The sequence below is a fragment of the Pelodiscus sinensis genome, chromosome 1, assembly GCF_052426305.1.
Source record: "Pelodiscus sinensis isolate ZL-2025 chromosome 1, ASM5242630v1, whole genome shotgun sequence".
NCBI lineage: Eukaryota > Metazoa > Chordata > Testudines > Trionychidae > Pelodiscus > Pelodiscus sinensis.
Window position 1 is genome coordinate 130033304 of NC_143052.1, and position 20926 is coordinate 130054229.

General features: G+C 43.4%; 1 protein-coding gene across 2 annotated transcripts in view; it reads right to left on the reverse strand.

Moving 5' to 3' along the window:
• Positions 1-20926, reverse strand: part of LRP6 (LDL receptor related protein 6) — a 200777-nt gene that overhangs the window by 112230 nt on the left and 67621 nt on the right. For both annotated transcript variants that reach the window (XM_075901099.2, XM_075901104.2), the window contains one exon: positions 15922-16119. In XM_075901099.2, the coding sequence (XP_075757214.1) occupies positions 15922-16119 (198 nt within the window). The remainder of the gene's footprint in view (positions 1-15921; positions 16120-20926) is intronic.

Genomic DNA, 20926 nt, shown 5'->3' on the forward strand with positions numbered 1-20926 from the left:
AGTAAGTGATCATGGACTATATTTCTGTCAAAATGTTGTTTTCAGGGTTGTTTTTTAAATCCTTAGCAAAAAGGTTTTTTAAAGATATTTTACTACATCGGCAATAGATGGGAAGATGACCATATTTAAAACATCTCTTTCTAGAACATGAAAAGAGTAATGGAAAACATACAACAGCAACAGCCTTGCACAATACAAGTTGTATAATTCAAGTTAGACTGAAATATTCTCTAGAAGACAGAGTTTGTTTACAAACCCGAAGATGGTATCTTTGTAAGGTCAAAAGTTTGTCTCTTTCACTAACAGAAGCTGGTCCAATAGAATTATTTCCTCATTTAACTTATCTCGCTAGTATCTGTCTACATCTACAATGTAACTGAATTATTCCATAACTCTATATCCATGACTCTTGACATTTTGGGCTATTCACTCATAAATGGGTGTGCTGTTAAATAAATAGTTTAACAGAGAATTCCAGGCCCAGCCAAGTTAAATCCTAAGACAGTGGTCCCTAAATTATGGAGAAGGAAGGTTCAGAGCTGGGGAGAGGGAGGAAAAAAGATGGTAAGCCACCATGGGGAGCAGGGAGGGAGAGCCATGCTCCCAGCCCCATTCCACCCTCAGACCAGCTCTCCCATTAACCCCACGGTTTTGCTCTGTCACTAGGCCTGAGCCAGGCCCCATGGTAGATAAGGAACATAGGAATAGTTTAAGAACATAGGAACAGCCATACTGGATCATACAAAGGTCCATCTAGCTCAGTATCCTGTCTGCCAACAGTGGTCAATGCCAGGTGCCCCAGAGGGAGTAAACACAACAGGTAACCATCACATGATCCCTGCCATCTCTCCTGCCATCCATTTACAGGCAAACAGAGGCTAGGGTCACCATTCCTACCCATCCGTGATTTTACAGACCTCTATCATATCCCACCTTAGTCTCCTCTTTTCTAAGATGAAAAGTCCACATCTTTTTAATTTCTCCTCATATGGGACCCATTCCAAACCCCTTATCATTTTTGTTGTCCTTTTCAGAATCTTTTCCAATACCCAGGGCTTGACAAACTATGTAATCTACTCGCCCAGGGCGAGTAGATTACAACCCAGAAGAGCCGGGTTCGAGCGATCTGTGCATGCGCAGAACAATCTGTGCATGCGCAGATGGCCGGACAGCACGGCTGGCGAGCAGAGCTCGCTGCGGTTCGGCGAGCCCTGCCAATGCCAATATATCTTTTTTGAGATGAGACAACCAGCCTCAGAAACTTGTCCCCACTGGCACCTTGTCCTCAACCTCAGAAACCTGTCCCCACTGGCACCCTGTCCTTCAGCCTCAGAAACCTGTCCTCACTGGCACCCTGTCCCCTGCCCTCCTGGCACCTTGTCCCCACTCCCCAGCTCCTTCTCCCTACTCCCCAGCCTCAGAAACCTGTCCCCTGTCCTACGGGCACCCTGTCCCCTCTTCCATCCCCAGAACTCTGTCCACACTGGCATCCTGGCCCCTGCCGAAGTACCCACTAGTATTCTTCCCCAGTACTATGTCCCCTGCTTCCACCAACACAGTTGGGGCCACATTAGTGAAGCATCTGACCACAGCATCATAACACTCCTGCACTCCCCTTTCTCCCAGACCCTACGTCTGGCCCTATCATACACTGGAACCCCCAGCCCTGAGCCCCTCACAAAGCCCAACCCAAACTCCTGAACCCTCACATCCAGAAGTCTATGACTTGCTTAGTACCCTAACCCTACATCTGACTCCAACACTGCCCAGCCTGGAGCCTCCTCCCTGAGCCATCGTCCACTTATTCACCTCCTCCTGCATCCAGATTTCCTCCCAGAGTTTGCACCTCTCACCCTTTCCCACACCCAAATCCCTCATTCCTACCCCGGAGCCTACACATCCTGTCTCAACCCAGCGAAGGTACGACTAGACAGCAGGAGTTTTTCAGGATTCCGGAGATATCCCAGAAAACTATTCTGCATCCAGGGATGCACTGGTTCTTCTGCTTCTTTTAGTGGAAGAGCAAACATGATCTTTCAGTCACCCCTATATTCCTCTTTCCACAAGGAATATGGGGACTTCCAAAAGAAGGGGTTTTTCTGACATTTGGTCCAGTCTAGACAGGCCAAATGTTGGAAAAACTTGTTCCTACAGAAGAATTGGGGGGGGGGGGGGGAAGGCAGCAGTGTAAGGGTTGGGGATAGCAAGTGATGGAGAGGAGGAGAATAGAGAGGGCGGGGCTTCAAGGAAGGTGTGCGGCGGTAGATCTTGGCTTGTTCTGTCATTTAAGAAGTGATCTTGGGTGTAAAAAGGTTGGAGACCACTGTTCTAGTCATTAGTATAGAAGCAAGCTAATTTAAAGGATAGGTTACAAACCACAGTTAATAGTTCTGCAATTTCATATGTGAGTTCTTTCAGTACTCTTGGATGAATGCCATGTGGTCCCGGCGACTTGTTACTGTTAAGTTGATCCATTTATTCCAAAACCTCCTCTAAAGACACATCAATCTGGAACAATTCCTCAGATCTGTCACCTAAAATGAATGGCTCAGATTTGGGAATCTCCCTAACATCTCAGCCATGAAGACCGAAGCAAAGAATTCATTTAGTGTCTCCACAATGACTATCATCTGAGAGTGCTCCTTTAGCATTGCAAACATCCAGAGGTTCCACTGGTTGTTTAGCAGGCTTCCTGCTTCTATAATAATATATGGAGATATATCTATCTCATAGAACTGGAAGGTATCTTAAGAGATCATTGAGTCCAGTCCCCTGACAGCAGGACCAAGTACCATCCCTGACAGATTTGCCCCAGATCCCTAAATGGCCCCCTCAAGGATTGAACTCAGAAACCTGTATTTAGCAGGCCAAAGCTCAAACCACTGAACTAGCCCTCCCTCCCCAAAATGTCTGAAGTACTTTTTGCTATTACTTTTTGAGTTTTAGCTGGCTTTTCTTATTATCTTTTTAAACTTAATTTGACAGAATTTATGCTCCTTTTTATTTTCCTCACTAGGACTTATGTTCCACATTTTAAACAATTCGTCTCCCTCTCACTCTCGTTAAGCAATGGTAACGCTTCTTTTGTTTGCGAACTTTGTTTTTTAACTTAGGGTATACATTTAAATTGGGCCTCTATGATGGTGTCTTTGAAAAATTTCCATGCAGCTTGCAGGGATTTTACTTTTGCCACTGTACCTATTAATTTCTGTTTAACTAACCTCCTCATTTTTTAGTAGTTCCTCTTTCTGAAATTCAATCCCACAGTGTTAGATTACTGAGGTGTTTCTCCCACCACAGGGATGTTAAATTGTATTACATTATGGTCACTATTTCCAAACGATCCAGTTATATTTACCTCTTGGACCAGATCCTGCACTCCACTTAGGACTAAATCAGGATTTGCCTTTCCCCCTGTGGGTTCCAGAACCAGTTGCTCCAAGAAGTAGTTGTTTAAGGGGTCATGAAATTTTATCTCTGCATCCTGTCCTGAGGTGATGTGTACCCAGTCAATATGGGGATAGTTGAAATCCCCCACTATTATTGAGTTTTTTATTTTGATAGCTCTCTAATCTCCCTTAGCATTTTATAGTCACTATCACTATCCTGGTCAGCTGGTTGATAATATATCCCTACTGCTAGAGCATGGAATTACTACCCACAGAGATTCTATGAAACATTTTGGTTCATTTAAGATTCTTACTTCATTTGATTGTACATTTTCTTTCATGCATAGTGTCACTCCCCTTCCTGCACGACCTGTTCTGTCCTTCCAATATATTTTGTACCCTGGTATGACTGTATCCCATTGATTGCCCTCATTCTACCAAGTTTCTGTGATACCTGTTACATCAATATCCTCCTTTAATACAAGGCACTTCAGTTCACCTATCTTATTAGACTTCTAGTGTTCGTGTATAAGCACTTTAAAAATCTGTCACTATTTATCTGCCTGCCATTTCTTTCATTTGACTGTTTCTCATTTGATCTATCCATACTTTATCATGTTCCATCCTCTCCACCTGACTAGAACATAGAGACTCTCTATTAATATAAGCTCCCCTAAGAGATGTCTCTGTCCAATCCATGTGCTCCTCTGCACCCACTGGTTTTCCCCCAGCCCTTAGTTTAAAAACTGCACTATGACCTTTTTAAAGTTAAGTGCCAGGAGTCTGCTTCCCTTTTGGTTTCAGAGGAGCCCATCCTTCCTGTATAGGCTCCTTCTTTCCCAAGTGTTTCTCCAGTTTCTAATAAATCTAAACCCCTCTTCTCTACACCATCATCTCATCCATGCATTGAGAATCTGAAGTTCTGCCCACCTACCTGGCCTTCCGCATGGAACTGGAAGCATTTCAGAGAATGTTACCACAGAAGTTCTGGATTTCAATCTCTCTCTTAGCAACCTAAATTTGGCTTCCAGAACCTCTCCTACCCTTCCCTTTGTTACTGATACCTACATGTACCATGACCACTGGCTCCTCTACCACACTACACATAAGTCTATCTAGATGTCGAGAGATCTGCAACCTTCGCATCAGGCAGACAAATCACATATGGTTCTTCCAGTCATCGCAAACCCAGCTGTCTATGTTTCTAATGACCAAATCCCCCATTACCAACACCTGCCTTTTCCTAATGACTGGAGTTCCCTCCCCCGGAGAGGTATCCTCAGTGCAAGAGGATAACACAACATCATCTAGAAGGAGGGTTCCAACTATGGGATCATTTCCCTCTGCTCCAGTTGAATGTTCCCCTTTCCTGAGCCTTTCACCCTCCTTAACAGCACTGGGGCTGTGTGACTGGAGGTGGGACAATTTTACAGTGTCCTAGAAAGCCTCATCTACATACTTCTCTGCCTCCCATAGCTCCTCCAATTCAGCCACCCTGGCCTGCAAAGCCCGTATGCGGTCTCTGAGGGACAGGAGCTCCTTGCACCAAATTCACACATATGCCACCTGTCCATAGGGCAGGTAACCATACATGCTACATTGGATGTAATAAACAGGACAGCCTCTACTCTGCTGCTGGGCTTCTGCCTGCATTCTCTCATGCAGAGGATTAGGTTACTCATAGACTCATAGACTTTAAGGTCAGAAGGGACCATTATGATCATCTAGTCTGACCCCCTGCACAGTGCAGGCCACAAAATCTTACCCACCCCTCCTAGAATAATCCTCTCACCTATATCTCAGATATTGAAGCCTTCAAATACTTTGAAGATCCCAAGATGCAGAGACTCCTCTAGCTGTGATCTGTACCCCATGCTACAGAGGAAGGCGAAAAACCTCCAGGACCTCTGCCAATCTACCCTGGAGGAAAATTCCTTCCCAACCCCAAATATGGCGATCAGCTAAACCCTGAGCATGTGGGCAAGACTCACCAGCCAGACACCCAGAAAGTTCTCTGATAGGTTGTTGATAGGCTTTTTATTTCATCAGGTAGTTTTACTTTAGTATGAAAGTTCTAAAGAATGTCAAGTGTATCTAGCCCTCTTCCTACTCCCGCTCTAAACTTCCTCATGAAACTCCCTGTCAGCCACTCCTGTTCGCTAAGTTTGACATGTATATCAGGCAGACAGCTCCAGTCAGGCCAACGGGGCCACAAGTAGAGGACCAAATTACACACTTGCCCCATGCTTGCAGTCTTGGAGGAAGCAATGCTCCCCCTTCTGTCCTCAACTGAGCCAATGGCAGGAGGGCGCACCATGCTTCCAGCCCAGCTCAGGGATGCTGGAACAGTTTTAACAGTGGGGACCCTGAGAGTCACTGAACCAAACAGTAAACCCTGTAAAATGATGGAAACCATTTCAAGCCAGGGGATGCAAAGCACCTATGGCCCCGCTCTGCTCCAACTCCTATTTGGCTTCCAGGCCTAGGCCAGCCCCCTTGAAGTTGGAGAGGAGAGAGCACCAAGCTTCCAGTCCCCTACTGCCCCCCTCACCAGTTCCACCCCCGCTCCATTCCCAGCCCAGCTCTCCTTCATTCCCTCTCGTACCAACTCTGCCTCTAATCCCAGCTCCTATCCTATCCCCAGTACAGCTCACAACTCTGCTTTCACTCAAGCTCAGCTGCTTGCAGTAATGGAGGGGGACACGGACAGATTCCACTGATGGAGGGGAAGAGGGGCACAACTGGAAAATTTGTATTCAAAATATGGAACGCTGAGAGACAGCAAGGTGTTCAGCAACACAGGGGTGACTTAGGTGTAGAAACCGGTTTCTACATAGGGATATAAAAATTCGTTGCAAAATGTAACTGTGTAACTACTAAAAATCATAGCGGTTACATGTGCAGCAGGCTCTGCAGAAAAAGCTTAAAGAAGCTTTATACTGCAGAGCCTGCAGCAAAGCTAACTCTGCGGGAGTAGGACCAGTTGCAATGAAGCCTTATGCCCCTTGCCGGCCCTGCACCCAGGGAGGGTTCACTGTGGGCTCTGCATCTGGCTCCCCGAGGAGCCAGCATGTAACCTGCAATGGAGAGGTAGAGGGGGGCTGGAGTTGGCAGGGAGCTGCTACAGCTCCTACTGGTTAACTGGAACTGGTAAGCCTCACCTGTTAAGGGCGATGCTTACTGGTTAGCCATTTACATCCCTTGTGGTGACAGCAAAAACCAGTCCAATGTACCTCAATTCCTCCAGGGAGCCTGTGGTTTTTTTCCTGTTGCCAAGATATCATAAGTCTTTTTAAAATAATTGAGCAAGTTAAATTTGGTTTACAGGGGATTTCTCCCATATACCACACAGACTCCGGCTTTGTTCAAATATCATTATCTCAGCTCAAGCACAGTTCTAGTTACCTGAGAAAGGGGGGAAGCAGGCTATAATACAACTTTTTAAAAACAGATAGTATTTCTATTATTTTTGCCTTTTACTCCATCTGCCTGGTCATACTTCCTAAAACTTTCAATGGCAAAGAGAGCCCTAAAATATTACATATGCAATGTTAAGTGTATTATGCATTTTAAAAATGTACAATTTTGTAGCTGAACAAGACATTTGATGGTAGAGTGGAATCAAGTTATGAAAGCCTTACCCTTGAAAACCAAAGGTGAAACAATGGTTGAAGGTGAAATGGTTCTGTTGGTCTCATTTCAATCTACATTTGTACACATCAAAAATGGCCTGAAAGTTCAGTTTGATTCAAATAACTCTGCTGAAGAGGAATTTTGGGTAGAAGTAGCATGGGATGCTATCACACATGAATGAGGGATGCTGAAAGAACTCTACAGATAGAAGAAGCATTCACACTTCTATGTATTTCACTTTTTGTTATTGTCTTGCTTTAAGGATCACTAGATATTTTAAAACAATAGATTTATCACCAAGTGCTATTTTTTCCACACTATTTCATTTGAGGCATTGAAAATTCTATTTCACTTATGCAATTACTCTTAAAAATGCTCTTTAAATTTTCTCTAACGGTCTAAGGAAATATTGTAGATACAATCAAGAATTGTTTTAAAAAACATATGGAACTTAACTAACCACTCCACAAGAAAATAGCAATGTTTTAAAAAATTAAATTTTACTTTTTTTTTTTAATTAAAATACAATTTAACTGATTATAATTAAGTGCACCGTTTCAGGAGGGTGGGATGGAGGGGGCAGCAGCCATGCGCTCTGGGACATGGCTTGCTTTTCATCCCATTCCCCAGACTAGTGTTTCCCAATTTTATTTGGCCACTGAACCCTTTTAAATTGGAAAGAATTTTGTGGAACCCCTAATAGTCTAATATATGGACTTGAAAAAGTAGACTACAAATAAGTAAGGATAATAATAAATAAATTGTAAACAAGGTCACGAGATCAATATTTAGTTTAATTGCACATAATTAAAAACAAAAAAATCACATATTTTTTTAAAATAATAAAATGTTATTGTAATGGAATTTTCTCGTAGAACCCTTATTTTCACTTTGCGGTACCCTGGGGTTCCACGGAACACCATTTCGGAAACACTGCCCCAGACGCTAAGGGAGTGAGGGGAAAGTGCTTACAATCTGTGGATGTTTCTCGCACCCGGCTAGTGAGCTTCCTTCAGCAGATCTCCCTTCACCAGCCACGCATGAGAGGGATGCACGGATTGCAAGCACTTGCCCCTCATTCTTTTAGCATCTGGGGAACGGGATGAAAAGCAAGCTACGTCCCGGAGAACCCGGCTGCTGCCCCCCACCCTCCCAAAATGGCAACTTTTATGATAATCCTGTTGTACGTGTTTGTACAGTTTTACTGTAAAACCGCTGAGGTAACTATTGTTTCTTTGTAAATATTCTTTATAAATGTATTGTTCTTTGTAAATACTATTTTCTAACAATGATAAGTTTGCATTCCTGGGCTACTGGTATACCACTTTGGTGGATGAAGGCACTGTCCATTCAGCCTGGTACCCAACAATACACAGAGATCCCATAAATATACAGCCTATTGTGAACTAGAGTCACTAGCGTATAGATCTTCACAAGTCCAGACATTGGGAAATTGCATCTCTGCTACATCTTTATGAAATAAAGTGCCCAGGGCACTTCTAGCAAGAGTTGGGGAATTAGCTCCAATTTGTGCCCACCTACTCCCTCCCCTGCATTTAAATTAGCCAGGGTATTCCTCCCTTCCTCTTCTGAGTTGCTCTGCAGTGATAACACAGCAATTGATTTTTCACCTCAGAGATGGTGCCATTTCAATGGACTTTAAAAAAAAAAAAAGGATTTTTTTTAAGGAACACATACACACACGCAACCATGTGATACATCACAATATATAATATATATCAATTACATGCACAGAAGAATAAAAGGGTTCTATTGTAAATGTAAAAACTTCCTAACTTTTCATCAAAGCCACAACAACTAATCATCTGACGGACACATGTGATTTCATGCTTAAAAGTAGATCCACAATGCTCAAATGTAAAATTAAAAACCCGGGAAATGCTTGCAAGGCAATTGTCTGACAGTTGCTGAAAGTATATTTTCTGACAATGGCCTCTAAACCCATCTCATTAGCACGAACACTTCCTGAGGGACCATGTAAGTGCATTTCCCCTCAGCCAGTAATGTGTTAACTTATTAATTAGAACTGCTGCTGCAGGGTAAAAGAAGACAAAATTAATTCAAGAGCTGCCTTAAGCAGGCCAACCTATCTCAGTACTCTACTCACAGGAGAGCTGTCTGCGATTCAGTTTTGTTTAATTAGCCCCACAAAAAGCAACTGGTTCATTTTGATAAGGAGTGTAAGCGCCTCAGAAAACAAAAGCACGTCTTCCATAGGCCAATAACTATTATTTTTCCAATGTGAAATACTGCTGGTTTTATTTAAAAAAAAAAAAAAAAAAGAGACTCCATTCCCCTCTCTCCCTCTTACAAAACAAGGACATGGAACAACTTCTCCACTACCATCCTTCATTCTAACAAGGACATCACTGACGCAGTCAGGCCAGTAAGTCCTGAGGCTAGACGACAGCTGTATATAATTATTTAAATTTGCTCTCTGGATTTTCTTATAAATTTCATTTCATACCACAGATTCAGAGGGTGAGTTTTACTACCAGGTACTACTATTTGAATAAATGACTGGAAGAAACATGGCTACCATTGTCACTGGGCCTAATAATCATTTTTGATTCAGAAGCTTGCAGAGTTTAGAGGGAGCTCATCCCCCTTTCTAGTAAGCAATAAAACACTGAATCATGCATGATCTGTTATTTTTGTCCCTACTTCTCTCCAGCCCTTACTTCCACCTCTGCCCTCAATCCCTTTCCTTTTCCCCTCCTCCTTCCCCTAGCCAGGAGGAGGCAAGAAAATGAGAAAGTAAGAGGTTATGGATGCACCATATTATCCTTCATTGCTGACAAGCACAGTAGCCTGTTGAATTTAAATCCATATATTTTGATTGCTATTGAGTATTTGATACAGAAATGGTAGGTAGACTCAAAAATAGAGAATAAAAAAACAGCTGCATATTTCTACAATTTCTGGTATGTTCAGTAACACCAAGATTATTCTCTTTCACATATTATTACTACATCCTTCCTGCATCACTGTGGGCATACAGAGCAGAAACTCATCTATTTCACTCCTCTCTGCCATTTGCTGGTGCTTCCAGCTGCTCTATGTTGTTGAGATTAACTACTCTGTCCTCCCCATTAAGGGTGGTTCTTAAGCTTTGTCTTGGGCTCCTTCATTTTCTCACAGCAGCTGCCTTTTCTCGCTGCCTTAATCAGAGGTAGCAGCACAGGCTGGCAGGTGAGAGCTGGTCTCCAAGGGAAGCCGGTTTAAAAACCAGCTCCCCACGCAGACCGTCTGCCTGCTGCCCTGCACTGCTTCCTCTGATACAGAGGCAGCAGCATAGGGTGGCAGCAGCCCCTGTCCACAGGGGTCTGACCTCCCCGCAGACGGAGGCTGCTCTGCAGTAACAGCCCCGGCCTGTGGGGGCAGCTTGAATCCCTGCCAAACAGGAACTACCACTCCAGAGCAGCCTCTGTCTGCATAGACAGAGGCTGCTCCATGGGGTGCAGTTTTCTCCATGCCCTGGAGACAGAGTCTAGTCCATAAGATGTGGAGCAGCTTCTGTCAGCAGGGAGGTCGGGCCTGCCACAGAAGCAGCTTTCTGTGCTCTGCTCCCTCTCCCCCACCACGCTGCTACCTCTGCTGCCTCAGTTAATTGTGTAGTTGTCCATTCGTTGACATCTCTAATCCAGAGTAAATGCCCCAAATATACCCAGCCTTTCCTTCCTATTCCAGTGGATAAGAGCTACTGGTTGGTGATTTCTCAGATCTCTTTACTGGTGATTTAATCTTTCCATCTAATGCCCAGAATCTTTCGCAGGCACTTATTTTCAACAGTGTCTAGTTTTCTGGCTAGATATTTTGGCAGATCTCCAGTACTTGTGGCCTCAGGTTAATGCTGGGATTATGTCTAGATTGAAAATTCTAAGGGTTTTTTCCCTGATGGTACCTGTTTGATTTCCATGTGCCATGATTTTGATTAATGCTGTGGATGCCCTTCCTATCCTTGCGGTCACCTCCTTCTTTAGCTCTCTGAATTAGCTGGTACAGTGCGCTGCTCAGGTGGATGAACTGTTTCACTTTTGTGGTATTTTTGTCTTCTAATGCAATGTTGCTACTTCACAAGCTGGGTCTTGAGATGTGTGTTAGCATTACTAATTTTGAGCCCTGTTTACATGCTCTTTTTCCAGTTTATCTTTGAAGATTCTTTAAGGGAGTCACTCAGCAGTGCAATATCATCTGCCAAGTCTAGATCTTTATTTTGCTATCTCCCCATGATTTACTTGTGTTTATGTTGCTAATAGACTGCCACAAATTCAATAATGACCAGAAGGTCAAATAGATAGAACACTGCTGTGTATCATGCTAATGTCCAGTTGTAGCCACTGTGCAGTCTGGTTCTCCTGCACAGAGCGTTTTGCCTGTCTATACACAATTTTAATTATATTGGCAACTTTAGGTGGGATTCTATGGGACTAAAGAATATTCCACAACAGAGGTCTGTGCAGGCTGTCAAATGCCTTTTGAAAGCCAAAGAAATTATGCAGATATATAGATATCTTTATCTGCAAGAGACACTGGCTTTTCACATACAATTTTCAATACATTACTTTCTAAATACATGCCAAACCAAACCGCCATTTCCTTTGGCTTGCTTGAAACTCTTTTCTCGATTAATAGTATTTGGTGATATTACTAAACTCTCTCTCCTATGAAGTCTCATATTTGATACTCCTTTCTTGGTGGATTCTTTGTTACAACACATTTATCTGCTAGTAACTTTGTCTTCTGCCTCATATTATGCAAGACAAAAAAGGCTAGAGGCAAATCTTTTCTGTACTCTCATCTGACTCCTTGGCAAAACTAACCAAATCTACAGAGATTTAAGACATCGTATTACCAAACTATACAATTTCTGTCAAATCAGCTGCTTTTGTTTATTGTTTCAATGGTTCTTTAGCTTCCACATGAACAAACGTTTTCCCCTAACACCAGTGTACTGTAAAATATTAACTCAACCAATAGCATTTTTAGAGATCACAGGTTCTCATTCAAGGGGAAAAAAATTAGACTATAAAAATTCTATTTGAAATGTATTGTATGGGATGTCTAGTTAAGGATCTGAACACTGACGTCATTTCTACTAAAATGCCTGATTCCTGATTACACAGCAATTAGTTACATGATATACAAGTTCCATTTTTAAAGGGTCATGTCCTTCATCTTTACATCCCTTCATATTACACTATGAGTCCTTACTGTAGTTTAGAAATAAGCTAACATTTTAAAGTCAACAGCACACAATCACAGTGATATTGTCCTTGCCCTCCCATTCTTCTGCTACTTTTACAGTGTCTTGGTATGTTTTGTTCATGCATATATTTTAAAAAGTGACCTCCAGAAGGGAGTGGGGAGATTGGATTCATACCCCTTTTTAGGTCGGTCTGTCTGTATTTTAAGAAGGCCTCATAAGTTTGTATGTTTTCAAAGATTTTTTCTTGTTTTAATTCCTGCTCTCTTAATGTTCAGATATTGATTCAAGAAACTAAAAACAGTGACATGAAAAGATCCTCTTTTTTTTTCCCACTAGGAATGGCTTTGTAAAAATACAACATAAAAGATAAATGCTGACTTTTTTCTGAATGTTTATGGATCCCTCATGTGCCTAGGAAAAACTAGGTGCTGCTGGAAGTGATGCTTAAGGCAGGTTATAAACTCCTGATTCAGAAAGCAGTTTTTGTTTGTTTGTCTATCATTTTTCCCCAAATAAACACTAATTTTCTCCTAATTCCAACAATTATTTTAAAAGTTAGCCAAAGGCAAGGCAAGGATGAACTCAGTTTACAATTTAAAGTTCACGTGTTTTTGTTGTTCCACAGGATACCATTAGGAAGAGAGATGCTGAAAAGAAGCCTGAAGCAAAGAAATATTGAAAATGCAGAAGTGCCTGCAGGAACAGTGAGGTATCTGTGGAGCTGGAAAGACTGGAAATGACAGATAAGACACTGGGAAACGTGAGTTTGTCTGCATGTTAGGAAAGCACATTGACACATATAGAATTGGACAGAGGGTAATACCAATTGTGATCATTGGGGTACTTTTAACAGTAAACGTTTACCTGATCTTGACATTATGTGTATTTTCCCACAGGCACTACCCTAATTATCTATTCACACCCAATGACTCCCACCATTGCTGTCCTCTTATTTTAGTATAGTTAATAATAAGAGTACCCTAATTTTTCCATCCAAACATGAAAGCATAAAACAGGTGATTAAAAAAATAAAGCAAGTTATGTGTTTATTCTATCGGGCAAAAACTGCAAGCTGGTTTCAAGTGTGATCAAATCATTTGGGTCTTTTGACAATTATACAATCCTTGGTCATTTAAAAATTGGATGAGAAATCGATCTTATGAATATAATTTGCCAGGCGGCAAGCTGTGATTTTGTGCACTGCGTGTGGTCAGTTTCAGTCCAGATGAAGCTTTTAAAGCACCTATTGCTTAACTGGATTTAAGAGTTCTCCTTTTTCACTAGAAGAGAGCTTTAACCAGGGGCATGGCTATGGGGTGGGCCTGAGTGGGCCAGAGCCCCCTGAAACTACAGGTTGGGACTTCTGACCCCAGCTGGGTGTTCAACCTGGCCTCATTGTTTTCCTGCCAACACCATGTGCTACTGCCCCAGTATCCAGACCCAGTGCTAGCCCCACCATGGGAGTGCCTCATGGGACAGGTCTGGATGGAGCCAGTACTGGGACAGGAAACTGGGATAGCAGGACTGGCAGTCACTGAGCACAAGCTGGGAGGGATGTGGAGCTCACACCTTGTTGCAGTACTTCTCTGCCCCACTGGAGCAGCCTATGTGCCCCAGGTGCTTGCTGAGCAGTAAAGGGGAATTGGAGAGGAAGGCAGATTCCCCATTCCCTCTTGTCCCCGCTTGCAAGGGCACCAAATTCCCTTCTGCATCCTGTCCCTTTTCTGCCCTCTCCCCAGGGCACCAAACGTCTCCCATCCCTATCCCCTTGCTACCCTCCCCCACAGCACCAGATTTCTTCCTGCCTCCCTCAGCAGTATCAACAACCTCCTATGATTTTTTTGTCTCTGCTTAAGTTTTCTTTTTTCCAGTCAACAATTCCAGAGCCATTCCAAAATGCAGTTAAACTACAAACCTTATGCCCAGCCTTAAATTATCTATGCCACTTTAAAAAAATATTACATACAGCTGTCATAATCCCTCAGAGAAATGCTATTACAAAAATTCTAGCTGCAACATTGAAACAAAGTTTTTTGACCGTTAAGAAGCAGCCTTCAGGATGTATGTGGCATGTGCTGCCAAGCCAGCCATGTTGTGGTTTTATCCTCTGCTTAATGGCAGGAAACCATGGATTACAAATAAATACCACATTAAGGCACTGCACGTGTTTCATAAATGCTGCCTATGTACCTAGCCACAAATTAAAATTAAAGATCTAGATAGCTTCTTCAGAGGGCCCAATTAATTGATCATGAATTTATGTTCACATAGGAACAACTGCTAAGGCAGTAGGATGCCTGAAGACAAAGTAACAAAGAACTTCTTACAGATAAATAAACTAATTAAAAGCAATCCAAAAAGGTTGCAAAAGAAAACTTGGAGACTTAATGTTGGACAATATGAATTATTAAATATTTCCATATAACAGCTCAGAAATAAGCTACATGTTATTCATTTACATGGAGAATATTCATGCACAGACGATCTCATTTGATAAAGAAAAGCAACACCTTGTAATCCAAATAAGAGTGCATTCATATGGCTATCAAGAAGGCCAATACTTGAAAGGTAGCCTTGAATGCACCAATCTTAGAATCATAGTGTTGGAAAAGACCCCAGGAGCTAATCTGAGTCCAATCCCTTGCTAAAAGCAGGACCAATCCCAACTAAGGCTTTGTCAAGGTGGGACTTAAAAACCTCTAGGGGTGGAGATTCCACCACCACTCTAGGGAACTCATTCCAGTGGTTCCCCACCCTTCTAGTGAAATAGTTTTTCCCAATATCCAACCTAGAACTTCCAAATGGCAACTTAAGACCATTGCTCCTTGTTCTGCCATCTGTCACCACTGAGAACAGCCTCTCTCCCTCCTCTTTGGAACTCTCCTTCAAGTAGTTGAAGGCTGCTATCAAATCCCCCCTCACTCTTCTCATCTTCAGACTAAATAAGCCCAAATCCCTCAGCCTCTCCTCGTAAGTCATGTGCTCCAGCTCGCTAATCATTTTGGTTGCCCTCTACTGGACTTTCGCTAAAGTGTCCACATCTCTTCTGTAGTGGGGGACCCAGAACTGGACACAATACTCCAGATGTGGCCTCACCGTTGCCAAATAAAGGGGAATAATCACTTCTCTTGATCTGCTGGCAATGCTCCTCCTAATGCAACCTAATATGCCATTAGACTTCTTAGCTACAAGGGTAACTCCTATCCAGCTTCTAGTTTGCGGAGCTGCAAACCCTATAGTGTAGACATACCCTTAGAGATACAACCAAAAGGGCTAGAAATGTTTGTGTTTTTTTTCAGAAAAATGCAAATAGAGATTCCGCCAGATTTACCTGATGTCAGTAACAGACCAAACTGTGTGAGGTTTGAAATAAAATTGCAAGAGATGACAATACTGTCATTAATAAGAAAATTCTTACAGCAAGCAGGAATAGAAAATCCACTTAGGAAAGCCAGGGAAATTAACAGTGAGACTCAGGGGTCCCATCATACCCAAATTTGAGTACCCATTAAAATCCCAGTTGTTTGAGGTTTTTTTGGAGATTCATAAGTGCTAACATAGAAGTTTGACTGGTTTGAATCAACTGCTATAGAGCTTATGTATTTATTAAACAGAGTCTATTAGAAAAAACATTGCATTTTTTACATAGGTCACATGAAAATTTCTTACCGATCAGTTCCATCCAGGTTTGATTTGTGGATGAAGTTCAGTTTAGCATCTGCCCAATAAAGCTTCCATTCTTCATAATCCAAAGTCAATCCATTTGGCCAATAAATGTCTGTGTTTATTATAACAGAGCGGCTTGAACCATCCATGCCAGCACGTTCTATCTTTGGCACTTCTCCCCAATCTGTCCAATACATGAACCTATATTTAAAAAAGGAAAGGAAAGGATACGGATTATATTCAAACCTATACTCTAATCATTTGGAACTATATACTAGTCAAGAAAAAAAAATGAAGTTTTCAAGAAGAGATGGAACTCTCTTTCTCTGAAGCCATGTTCTTTTGGGTAATAATACATATTGTCTATGAAACACAGTTTCTAGGTTTTGCTTCTGCTTTTTCCTAAAAACCTCTCAAACATAATTCGATAGTGTAATTTGATATTATTCTTTTCAGCATCTCTTCCCTCAGACCACGAGACATTTGAGGAAATTCTACATGAATTGCCTATAACCTATCAGCATAAAAAATAATCAGGGAAATTAGACTATGTATGGCCTAGTAGAAAATCATAGAAAATCTCTATACATAAAAAAGTTTCTCCTGCGGGATGACAGAGTGACATCATCACGTCACTCTGTGTCCTGCAGCCTCCGCCCTCCCATGGCCTCCCTGCTCCAGACACTGTTCAAGGACCGGCAAAGTCACCTGGCAGCCCAGCTTGGGCAGGTTCCGCCTCCCGAAAGGCTGCAGCCAGAGCTGCCAGGCAGCTTTGCCCATCCCTGAACAGTGTCCGGGGGCAGGGAGAGATTCCATCCAGGACCTGGATGCCGCTCTGGATAAGCCCGCCGCAGGAAATGGGGCTGCAGCAGTGCCATACCACTGCTCGGAGGGGAAACCCCAGGTGCCCATTCACATCGGGAATGAAAGCAGGCTCTGCATCCCCAGCCACCCACCACCCCATCCTCCGCCGTGCCCCAAGTGGCTGCACCAACGCCAAGCTGCCCCAGTGGAAACAACTGCTGCTGCAGTCCAGCAACCTGAGAAATTACAGAGGGGAGGCCCAGCAGCATTCACAGGGGCCTGGCGCAGTGTCTTTGCTGGTTAGGTTGCTTGTTTGAGGGAGGGTGCGTGCAGTAGGGATCTGAAAGACTAGTCGACTATCCGATAAGCAAATGCTATCAAAAAGAGGCTGGCGGGGAGGAGAGGGGGGGAAGAAACAAGGGTGCTTCAGCGTCGTGTGGAGCTCAGGGCCAGATCCTGGGCCCCATGTGGCATTGCCGCTTTAAAATGGTTTGTGCAGCCTAGGGCCAGCTGGAGCCGCCAAGTGGCCCCAGGCTGCATGGAGTATTTCATAGCAGCAGCACTCTGTGGAGTCCAGGGTCAGCTAGGGACTCCGCCGCTGACCCCGGGCTCCATGCAGCACTGCCACTTTGAAATGCCGCAGAGAGCATGGGGCAAACAGGGGACTATTTGAGTCCCCTGAGGGCCCCGTGCTCCCCACAGCACTTTTGCCTTTGAAGTATAGCAACAGCCCTGGGGCTGTTGCTCCACTTACAAGGAGGAGGTGCCCTTATTCACTAATCAAATAGTCAATACAAATTGCATCAACTATTCGATTAGCCGATTAATCTAAATTTAACATCCCTAGAGTCAGGGGCAGCCCTAGACTAGCTGCCAGCAACTGGCACCCTAGGTGAACCATGCAATCGGTGCCCCCTCCTCCAAACCCCTCAATGATATTGCGCCATCATTTGGCACTCCATTTAACTTGGCACCCTAGACAACCACCTAGTTCACTTAAATGGACGGGCCACCCCTGCCTAGAGTGTAGGGTGGGAGGAAAAGGGAGAAGGGTGCATGTAGGGATGGGTGGTACAGTAAGGAGGGATGGTGGGGGTGAGGGGAATAAAGGAATGGAGGCAGGGGAATGGGCAGTATGGGGATGCAGAGGGGGAGGAGTTAGGGAAGGATGGGGGTGTAGGAATATGGAGCAAGGTGGTATGGGTAGGGATAGGCAATGTGGGGGAGAGGGGTTAGGGTGGGTGTAGGAATGGAGGTGGGTGTACAGGTGGGTGTAGGAATGGAGGTGGGTTAGGGATGGAAGGAAGGAGATGGGGAGGGGGTTAAGGAGGATGGTGGGGGTAGGAATGGAGGAAGGAGGTGGGGCTAGGGATGGAAGGAAGGGGGTGGGCTATGGGCCATAAACTATTTTATTGGCGGGTAGGGCAGGAGTGGGGACGGTGCAGGCAGGGGGCACTGGCTGGTGACTGAAGGGTGGGTGGGATTGGTTGAGAGTGTTTGGACAGAGGGGCCAATCCAGGGGTGTGGTGGGCAGGAGTTGAGAAGAGTGCCAGTGACTTGGGGCCATGCAGAGCACCAATAGACTCAGTGCAAGATTAACAGGCAGTCAGCCAGAGGGGAGGTTGGTGAGCGGAGTCCCCTAGTAACTCTTACTATGATCACAGAAGAAGAGATTCCGTTAGGTGCAGGGATTGTGAGGAGACAGCAATTGTATGCAGTAGCAGAAAAAGAGAACAGAGGATTGATTTCTTTGGGGGTTTATTTTTGTTGTTGTTATTTTGTACTAGGAGCATATTTCTTGCAGGCAAATTGTTTTTATGAAAGGCTGGATTTAGAGAGCAGCAACCAACTGATATGTTTTTAAAACACAGTTTCCCTGTCTACACTGGTTGCCAAAACCTGATTAAAAAAAAAAAAAAAAACCCTAACACAAATCACATTAAAGGAACCATCTAGGCTGGGAAATTCAGTTTTAAAACAGTAACACATGACTCCTTAGGAAATTGTGTAAACAAAGACATGTAAAAACATGTTACCTGCTCAGAGTTAATCCTAAAAAAGAAGAAACATATGGACGTCAGATGGTGGGCCAGGAAGAGTATAATCAGAGGATTCTGTCCTTTTGCCACTGGTAAGAGAAAACAACTTTGCTCTTCTGAACGGGTAAAAGGATTTAGGATTAACACTATTATGTACCTACAGGAGCAACATACAGGGCCAACACCTTAAACAGGTGGATAAGAAACCCAGGAAAAACATTGTGTCAACAAGGGAAAACTAAGGCTCTAAGCACCCAGAGGCACAAGATGTCACTGTACGGTGTCCACATGCTAGAACAGGACCTGACCACCCATGCTTGAAGCAAAAACTGACATGTAAGCACACTTAAGAAATATTTGCAGATTAAGTTATTCTTGGCAACATTTATTTTATTTATCTATTTTATAAAGTCAGGAAATTCCAGGTCATATTTTTCCGTTAAAGGATGTTTACAGACTCAAAATGAGTGTTTAATACAATGCTGTAACTGCGGACAGAAATGCATCACAACGCCACAAATATTGGCCAATCCCTCTTTAAAAAGGAATTTTTCTACTTTCAACTTACACTCTGCATGGGTGTTTAGAGAGAATGGATGACATTTCTCTAGACAAGAACACACAGCATGGAGGAATGATTTATCTGTCAAGAAGAAAAGAAACCTAATCTTACTTTAGAAGAAAATGCTAAGTTGCACCTTTGGCAGGTTATCTGGCCAAGCTACATAGTAAGGTGCAATTAGAAACTCGAAAAAGCAACTCCAACAGTACTTGTACAAAGAGAATAAAGAATCCTTAAAAATTGTTAAATCATCTTCTTTCCCCCACAGACAATATTTTCCCAAGGTTAATAAGTTCCAAGGTACTGACCACCCTGCTTGACCAACCCTTCAGGCTGAAACAGATAGCTCATTAGTTGCTAGAATCATCTCATTTCCTTCTCCCTCTGGTTCGCCTTTTAAACAAAATGCAATTATTCAAGCAAAACCAGGTAAGGAAAGCTGTGTGACAAAGGAAAGTCCTCAAGATTTCATAAACAGGACCATTTCATTTGTCAGAATGCAGGCAGTCCCCGGGTTACATGGATCCGACTTACATCGGATCCCTACTTACAAACGGGGTGAGGCAACCCCACACTAGCTGCTTCCCCCCAGCAGACCAGGGAGACACGAAGCTAGCGCCCCCCCCCCAGCAGACCAGGGAGACGCGGAGCGGCTTTTCTCAGCAGACACCTCAGCTTGAGAATAAAGGACTGAGGGAAGTGAGGTGTGGGAGAATAAAACTGAGCTCTGGAGAAATGTTTGGCTATAGTTTCCCATACTATATGTGCCAGTTCCAACTTACATACAAATTCAACTTAAGAACAAACCTACAGTCCCTATCTTGTACGTAACTCGGGGACTGCCTGTATATACATGGCCACACAAATTCACATTAAGATTTTAGAACATTTCAAACCAATTCCCTTGACCTTTGTTCAGTTTCTCCAAGCTTTTTTTTTTTTTTTTTTTTTTTTTTTTTTTTTTTTTTTTTAAAAGCTAACACCCCATAGTCAGCTCTTTGTTTTCTTCTCCATGACTTGGAAGCCTGCAGATTTTAGTCCCAATGAAATTGTTTGGAGCAGTCAGATCCAGCACACCAGATTATGGCACAGAATGAACATATATGTAACATATACTGTGCTTCTTTTGGGAAAAAAATCAAGGTTTCTCTTCACTGAAGCGTTGGCTTAAGATCTTTCTTCCCTTCTGTTCACACACAAAAATCTCTCACCCAAGCGTGGTGGTGCTTTCAATCTGGGCCAACTGGTCCAGGTCAAAGTGCTGGTTACAGCCCAGGTTCCACATTCACGTGGGCAGGTAACTCACTTGGCAGTGTACACCCAACACACTCAAGTGCTGACATCAGTCCTTCAGTTTCTTCCAACAATTCCCTGTTTGCTGGGAAGGACAGACTAGTTCTACCACAATTCATGGGAAGGAATCAGAGTGATCCACCTACCTGTACTACAAACACTGCTGGGATGTGCCCCCACACGTCCTGGCACCTCATACGAGTGAGTTCAATGTCAGCCTGAATGAAGTGAGTGGACAGCTTTGCAAAGAGGCTGCTCGCCTCTAAGTCAGACCAGCACAACAGCTCAGACTCCAGCGCTCATCAAGAAA